This window comes from Parus major, chromosome 8 (genome assembly GCF_001522545.3).
Source record: "Parus major isolate Abel chromosome 8, Parus_major1.1, whole genome shotgun sequence".
Lineage (NCBI taxonomy): Eukaryota > Metazoa > Chordata > Aves > Passeriformes > Paridae > Parus > Parus major.
In genome coordinates, this window is record NC_031777.1 from 14033588 (window position 1) to 14042391 (window position 8804).

The 8804-nt window shown below is 38.8% G+C and overlaps 1 protein-coding gene across 2 annotated transcripts in view; it reads right to left on the bottom strand.

The window, feature by feature from the left end:
- Positions 1 to 8804, bottom strand: part of ABCD3 (ATP binding cassette subfamily D member 3) — a 28754-nt gene that overhangs the window by 19305 nt on the left and 645 nt on the right. Inside the window, exon 2 of one of the 2 annotated variants that reach the window (XM_015636712.1) lies at positions 6854 to 6986. The exons of the other annotated variant lie outside the window; for it this stretch is intronic. Coding sequence (XP_015492198.1) covers positions 6854 to 6986 — 133 coding nt within the window. The remainder of the gene's footprint in view (positions 1 to 6853; positions 6987 to 8804) is intronic. 2 annotated transcript variants of the gene reach the window in all.

Below are 8804 nucleotides of genomic sequence, written 5' to 3' on the forward strand. Positions count from 1 at the left end.
CTTTCAAGGCAGAACCTAGGACACTACAAGAAAGCAGAAACTGTGAAAGGCACTGCTCCTTTGATCTACAACACCAAAACAGTTGCAGACTGCCACACAGTCAGCTATCCCACAACTTCATCAACAGCACCATCTTCCACTTGTGCTTTAAAGCTGACAAGAAAATATCTAGAATGGAGCTGTGTCTATTTTAATTTATGCTGACTAGAAAGATCTATGACTGTCGCTGACCAATGAAAAGAAATAACTTAATTACTATGAAAGCAAGAGGCAAGGTAGCAGAGGAATATGAGAAAAGAAGGGAAGGAGGAGACCATGAAAGCAAGAAGGGAGATCTGCCAGCTTAGCAAGAACTTAATTAAAGGCAGAAGAGACGGAAGTCTGAGACAAGATAATAATCTTGTAAAACTACTTGTGGAAAAGACAAAACAAAGAATACAAAGGGCAGCCAGGGCCAGGTTGGGGGAGAAATAATAAAAGTTCAGAAGATATATAATATTTAATCAGGCTGTGATGGAAATACATCTCTGTGAAAATGGTAATAGGATGTAAAGTCTAAGAAACAATCTAGCTGGAGACTACATCCTGATGACGCAAGAGCAATATATTTCTGGTATAAGAAACTTCTCAATATGTCTTGTAATTTTTAAGAACAGAAAAAGCTGACCTATATTTTTAAAAATTGAATATGGATCAGTCCAATCATGTTTGGTTTGGCAGTAAGAGGAAAGTAGTATTCTTAAGAATAAATAAGTAGTTATCAAATGATGTGGTTATTTCTCTAGATGATTCATGACTTGTCAAAATGTAAGATGAAAGCATGCTGCTCTTCCAGACATGCTGTAATAATTCCTCTAAGCTTTACTGCTTTAAGTTCTTCCAGTGTTTGAAGTCACAACACTCATAATACACAACAATTTCAGCTTGAAAAGGATCAGAAGTGAATATATTAATAATCTATTAGGAAGATAAGGCCCAGAATTATTCTGGTAGTTAGTTGAATATCTTTGATGTATTTATTGATACATTTTTCCTAGCTAGCTGTTGAGAGAAATTGAGCAGCTGAAATTACTGAGCTGAAACTGATTATCCCTTAAAGAGAAAGAAGGATTGTACAGAAATCACGATCTTACACATAACTATGAACTCACACTTAATTAGCACTTATATTTATAAGGTTTAAGATAAAAATTAAGCATTTGTAAATTGAAAATCGAATGAAAAAAAGAGCTTTAACAGTGTTTTGTTCTTTTTTTTCTAAAAAAAATTGTAAAAGCTCAAAACAAGATTAATACTTGAAAGAATGGAAACAAAATATGAAGTCTAGAAGAAAAAAAAAATTAAATGTGCCTACATAGCTCTCATTTCATTTCCAAACACTGTGCCATAGTTCTGCCTGCAATAAAACCTTTGCAGTCCAGTATCTATTGGCACTACTCCAGACCCCACTGTACTACTGTATAACTTATTTGTGAGAATGGTGGTTGTATTCTCAATGAATTTAAAGACTAAATAACATCCTCAATTAGTCAGCAAGAATACAGCAAGACTATCTGGTTACAGCAAAGAGCTCTAATACTTGGAACAGATTCAAGCTCTCCATTATTCCAGACCTCTCATTTACTTAATGCTGGAGCATCACGAGTCTCAGTGGTGGAGGCAGGCAGGTGCTACATGCTGGCCAAGTTCTCCACTGCAAATAATTCCCCTGGTACAGAGACATTGTTGCTTTGTGCCCTCACAGACAAAGGGGGATGGCAATGAAAAGGTTTTTGAAAACGGTTATCCAGACAACATATAGAAAAAAAAATAAGAAACAATACCAGAATAAAACATCTGTAATGGTGAATCTAAAACAGTGGAACTTGTCACCATATATTTTCAAGGTCTAGCTGCACAAAGCCCTCAAAAAAGCAGTCTGAATTCAATGTGCAAATTTTTTTTAAGAACATAAAGAGTCGACAGAACACACAACCAACACCTGAGGAAGTTTCAGGAAAAGCAGCATTTCAGATGTAGCCTGCTACCCATTATTTAACTGCAAAGGGCTTTTACAGCAAACATAGATATAAAAAGCAGAGAAAGGTATCAGCAGTGCCTTGGATAACACACCTACACCAAACTTGTCATTCATACCTGCATGGTAACTGAATACCAACTCTCTTAAAGAGAAGTAAATAGGCAAGTAATTACCCAGTAGACAGAAGGCAATACAACAAAACATCTTTCTCCTACACTGAGAAACATGATCAGCCCAAACCAGCAAGACATTTTAAAGAAACCAATAGAGTTTCAGGACACTGTACAGGCATTTGACAGCTGATCCAACTTCAAGGGCAGTATCGTAGCACAGTGGGGAGGGAGAAATCATGTGATTCCAGTCTCCAAATAAGTACCGGTCAGAGCACTCACTCTTTTGACTCTATTTACATACCAGTGAGGCTATTCTCTCTGAAGAAACTTGAAACAATACTGGTTACTCGAACAGAATAATTCTCAACACTACTGAAGAAGAAAGTGATTTGAGAAACTGTGAAAAGCCTTCAAGAGGCCTCAGTCTTCTTACTGAAAGGTCTTAGGCATACCAGTTCTGTGGTATTTAATAGCAAACAGGAAAAAGTTAAAGGATTACTGCCTTTAGAAATATCTGCCTCCATCCAGAACAAAGTTCAGAGGAAGCCATCTACACTGAGCTAAGCATAACAGGGAATTGCAGATGAAGAGAGTGATAAGCAAGACTTGTTGTTTAACTACATGGGATGAGGAAGTAAGGGCTTTAAAATGTTACATTGTCCTTAACTGAAAAAGCCCTACAAATTTCAGATCATGCTACCTTCCTTCTGTAGAGTTAAGATGACTTGCTCCTGCTCCACACACTGCAAAGAAAGAATATCTGGCTTAGAATTAAGTGTAGCATTTCAAATAGTTGTTACCTCTAGGCAATCTGCAGACCTTACATGTTGGAATGGCACTGTGCAGTTTTCACAGCTTCCAAAAATCACACAAAATAAACAATTTTGCAATAGTTCATTATTATTTGTGCAGTTTTCAGGTTAGTCTTGTAGTCAAGATACTACTGAGACATTGTAAAGACAGAATAAAATTCAAATTACTAAAGATGCAATGCAACAGTGTGAAGAAATAACAGCTATAGTGAGAGAGGTCTGATGTAGCTCACTGGCAGGCAGAATCTCATAGTGCACATCTCACACAGAACAGTAGTGAGCAACAGTACATTTATTTTGGGTCAAGGACACCAACCTTACTCAGAAGCCTGGGCACAGTCCAAAAGCATGCCCATTTACACAGTACACTCTGAGCACATACAGAAACCAGGAACACAACTTTCCTTGCTATAGAGTGGTGGCTAGTTGCAGGATAACCAAAAATAATGCGAGGGGAATGTATTCAGGCAAGCAAGAAGGGGACTCAGAAGGTCACAGAGAGCTATGTTACTGCAAGCAGGAGCTCTGCATTGCTAAAGCTCAAAAAGTTTCTACAAACCTTTGAGAAGAAGGTAACAAAGCAGAACTGTTGGAGAGGAAATTCAAAGTTTCAGTAAAAGAATGCATCTCAATAACATATCTATAAGAAAAAAATCTCAGCACTATTAATTTTGTCTTAAGCTGTGCTTGGGCCAGAGCTGTAGCTGCAGATCTGCCTCAGAAATAATAGTGGTAAAAGATTTCTAGCTAGTTTCCTATAAAATTAAAAAAAGTTTTACACTGTTACACACACTTACACTAGATCTTGCCTTAGACAACAAGCATTTTATGCAACTTAATTGAGAGAGAAACCACTAATTAGTTAGCCAGGCCCCAAACAAAGGCAGGATGCTGGGATGCTAAATGCTAGGATTAGGGCTGAGTCATCTGGTTTCTCCTGTCTCCATACCCTCCAGCTGAAGACAGGTTTCCTGAGCCCCAGGCAGGTTTTTCTACAAGACTGCATTTTCAATGTATTTTCTAGTAATTGTATTTGTATATTTAGTTTTGTTGTTTGTTTTTTTTCTCAAGGCAGGTGCATTTACCGCAAGCTGTAGACTGGACAGTCACATTCACATCCTGAATAAATTTACTCCAATGTAGTTAGTATAAAGTTGGTTTTGGTACCTGCCACCTTTCCTCCAGGTAACACAGGTTCCGTTTAAGGCTTTTACATACACAAAAGCAGTCTATTAATCTGCAGCAATACAATTGCACTCTTCCTGTCAAACAGCTGTGACTCAACTAGAACAGGTCCCTCCATTTGAAGCCCACTGGGAAAGCCCACCCAAACATATTCAGAGTCTAGAGAAATGACTTAATCTAATAAGAGAGAACAACACTCTAAATATTCATAAACAAAATAAAAATTCACCATCTGTTTCAAGCTACAACTACCACGTGCTATGTTTAAACTTCATTTTATGTTTGAAAGCACCTCCAAACATTTCGACAGGTGTCTGTCACTGATTGCACTTCTGTCAGTCACTGTCTGATTGCACTGTCAAACTGCATGTTCACAGGCTGTGCAGCCAAGGACATAAGCAGTGACATCTAATGAGTGAGTGACACATGCTGCCACTCTCAGCAGACAATGGCTGAGGAGCACAGTGACAGGCAGGAGCATAAGTTATGTGTCACCCAGGATGAACTGTGCAAAACCCTGTTTGACATACACTGTCTGCAACTCGGCCTCCCTCTACTCAATGAGCCTCCCCCCTCAATTTAGGCTTGCCTAACCCCTAAGCACACACTATTCTTGCTTTATTCATTTTTCTCCTCACAGGTGGGATGCCATCACATGAGTTTCAGAAGTTCAGTTTATATTAAATTGTGTCCACATCCTAGCATCTTGGATTCTAATGAATGCAGCTAGGTGATAGGAAAGGCCAGTGTGTCTACAAGCAGATTCTGAAATATTTTGTCACCTTCCCACACATTACAAATGCCTTCCTGTTGCCCTAAACTATTTATTCACTTTCCCTAATCTTGCAGTTTCAAGCTTTTTAGCCTAACTACCTTCTATAACTTCTTTCAGACTTTCCTTCTAGCAGAAAGTTGTAGGAGTTAAATACCTTCTTTCTGAAAGTAAGCCAAACTCATCCTTTACTTGTGCTAAGTATTTTATTTTAAACTACATGGATACTTGGGAAAAATTCTTCTTAGAGTGATAATGAAAAATATCCAGCTCCTTTATGTAACACCCCTTAAGGTTTTAATTCTGAAGCAATCAAATCTTAAGCAAATACTCTGTTGCTTCTTGTTTGAGGCAGGATTAGGGAAAGAGAATAAACAGACTTTTTTTCTGCACTATAAACCCAGGATAATGTCGTTTCTCAAAGAACTTCTCATGAGTCTAAAAACCCCAAATACTACAACTGAAGTCATAACTGCATTTAGATATAACACCTCCCCCCTCCCAAGAGGACACAAAGCTTTTATAAGGAAACAGACTTCTTGAGAGCAACTCAGAAAAAGAGCCAATGTATTTTTCTCTGTGCTTTACTCCAAGGAAGTAAGATGGAAATCTAACAAGTTACTATAAGCAAACAGTTCTACATCACTCTACTTTGGAAGATTTCAGAAAATTGTGGTAAAAATGCATTGTAAATTGCAATTGACACCACTTCTCAGTTCTGTAAAATCAATGAGCAGTGTAATACCTCTTACAGAACAACATCTGTGACTAATCCAGGCAGTATTAATTAAGTGATCTTTGACCTAGTAAGGCAGGTTGGCATAACACATACAGCTTAATTATTCATACATTACTACTTCATATGAGTTGTACCTTGTCCCTATTGCTTGACAGCAGAAAAGCAGGTAAAAGTTGTTACCACTCCTTCCTGCTATCATGCCTATAATGGGTTATTCTATATAAAAATGAACACATACAACATGAAGAGCCCGTCACATAGCTAGCTTTCTTGTTACACATTCAAACACATCTGATTTGCTAAAAGATTTTATTTCTTTTTCTCAATTTGTATGCTATTTTACTTTCCAAATTCAACCAGCAGCAGACCTATTGCTGACATTCCAGCAAAACATAAAAAAGCACACAAAATCAATCAGAAAAATGGCAGTTACTTCAGAAACACATGAAATAACAGGAAGACATGAATTGTTATTTTGAACACAAAGTATGTTTAAGCGTGTATTCTGAAACTATGCGAGGAAGGAAGAAGTTTTGCAGGTAAAGTTTATAGTTGCACTAGAACGCTTCAATGATTCACCTGAATGTTAAGCCCAGCGTTTCGCTGGCTATATTCAGGTCTGCAACATTTACCTTTGCCCTTACAAAGCTCAAAACTAGAATTTCACCTCCTAGAATTCAAGAAGTTGAAATTCACCTCACACTAACATGACACAACGTTTTCAGGCATTATACACCAAGGTTAACAAAGGAATTCACACACACAAAACTAAATCACCTCACGTATCTCAGTCAGTTAACCTCAAGCAGCAGATATGCTATCAGTCCTCTTCCAGACTATCTAGATTGCCAAGTGAAATTCTTCTCCCTAGGAATAAGTACAAAAATTTAGGACAGCCATGCCCTCCCATCTTCTTCCTCTTCCCAAAGAGTCAGAGATATACAACACAGATGTTAAAGGATACACTAGGCCCTGCAGATTTCAAAGACGTACTTGTTACTATATGTCAGCATCATATACCAGCACAAGAATGCTGAAAATATAAAGATTTGGCACGATGACAATCCTTTTCAAAAGTATGCCATAATTTACATTAGCAACAAAGCATGAAGAAATGAATGATACATGAACTAATGAGACAAAAGGAGGATGAGGCAATGGTAATAACCAGATGCTTTTGTCTAGGCTGGTGATATAGGCAATGTAGCTTACCTACTGCCTAGTCTTGATAGGTAGCATTCTGTAAGGCTCCTGGCAAGGTTTGCCTCACAGGGAAACATGGAGAAAAGAACGAAGACCAGTGGGCAAAAACCATCCTCAATATAGCATTCAAGCAGCAGCACAGCTATTATTGAAACAACCGAATGTTGGATGTTAGAGTTTGGAATCCATGGCCACAATACAGTACCAGCAGTAAATAAGACCTGAGCTGTGGAGGGACTCAAAAGTGTAAAACAACACATACACACAAGCAAAAAATCAAGTTTGCAAGCACGGTACTTACTTTTGCAACTGCATTTCTAATAAATTCAAGAATGCAAAATGACTAAAGAGATTAAAGAAGAAAAGGACAAGGTGGCAGAAAGACTGCAGTGTATGCAGAGAGAGGAAAAGGGACAGATCAAGCCAGGCTCTCACAAGCCCATGCATCTGCTGAATTAGCTAGAATGTAATTCATAAGTTATCTCCCCTTCTCAATTCCCACTAATCCTGTAATAATGTTTGGTCTACCTGATATATATGAATACCTCAGATTTTTAACACTATGCCTAGCAAAATTGAAGATCCACACAGGAAAGACATTCCAAATAGTCTTCAGCATTTAGGCTAACACTTACTTTCCCTACACTGACCCTCAAGCTAATGCATGCACTGCCATTGTCAAGTCCTGCATATCTACATCAGAAAACATGAAAGCAAAACAGCTTAATGGGGACAGCCCAGAACCCACATAATATCTATTTCAGGTACAGGGAGATTACTCTAGACAAGTTCTAGCCTGCTTCAATCAAATGAATGCTAGTAACAATGGGAATATATTAAAGGCACTTCAAAACTGCACTGGACCTGCATCTATGTTTGAAGATGCGCTCCAAACTGAATGCAGCCTGGTTTGTGTGCTCCAAGACCATTCCTCAATAAAGGCAGAGCTAAGTGTGGACAATTGAGATTCAGTTTAAAAGAATATTCTTGGTCGGACTTAACACGTAACTGCTCCTAGAACATCTGCATGGCCCAGTATTTCTTACAGATACCACTATATTAGGTGTGAAAATCGGAGCTCATTATTTTTGTGCCCTTCCACACAGGTTTTCTGGTTTTTTTAAAGTGGTATTTCACTACCTTAGGCAAAGATATTTGAAAAAAATCACCCCTCCCTATGAGTTCGATAGAAGAGTAACGTGCAGCCATAGCTCAGGATCTTGTTTTAACTCTCATGCAAAAAACAATGTAAGGTAGCAAATGCATGACCTGTCAGCAGCGTATCAATGTCTGCCATGTTGTGTGACAGTTACCTAACTTCATGAAACTCTTACAGATATTGTGCATGTACGGAATTAGGTAAAATAAAACTGGATCGTTGCTTAATCTCAGGTATGTTATTACTTAAGTCTGTTGAGTAAGTCCATTTCAGTATAATTTTGTAGTACCTACAAGATACTCAACAGTAATATCGCAACATACCAGGTCTTAAGCATACGGTCAACAACGTACAATCACAAACACAGTAAAACCGTGAAAGGACTGAGTCTGCGATATATTCTTCATTTGCCACGCTTTGCGGCAGCAGTTCTTTGTAAGGCATTAACAAATACACACCCTATACCTGCAAGGCAATCTCACAGGGAACATCACCAGATTTGGCACCCTTGAAATTGTTGCCCGAGAATATTACTGTCACACAGCAGCATCCAAACAACATCTGAGTCCCTAAACTGCCTATGCAGACACGGTCATTCCTAGAAGCCAAGTGTTAATACTCGTTCCTAGTCCGGAAAACAGAAGAAGCCGGTATAATTTGGGTAACAAGGCGGCGGTGGTTGGATGCTCGCAAGAGTGGCACCGACCCCACGCCGGGGAAGGCGTGAGGGAAAGCAGGCTGACCCCCGCGCCCAGGAGCCGCCTCCCAGGCAGAGGGCGGCGGTGGCAGCGCCCTGTGCGT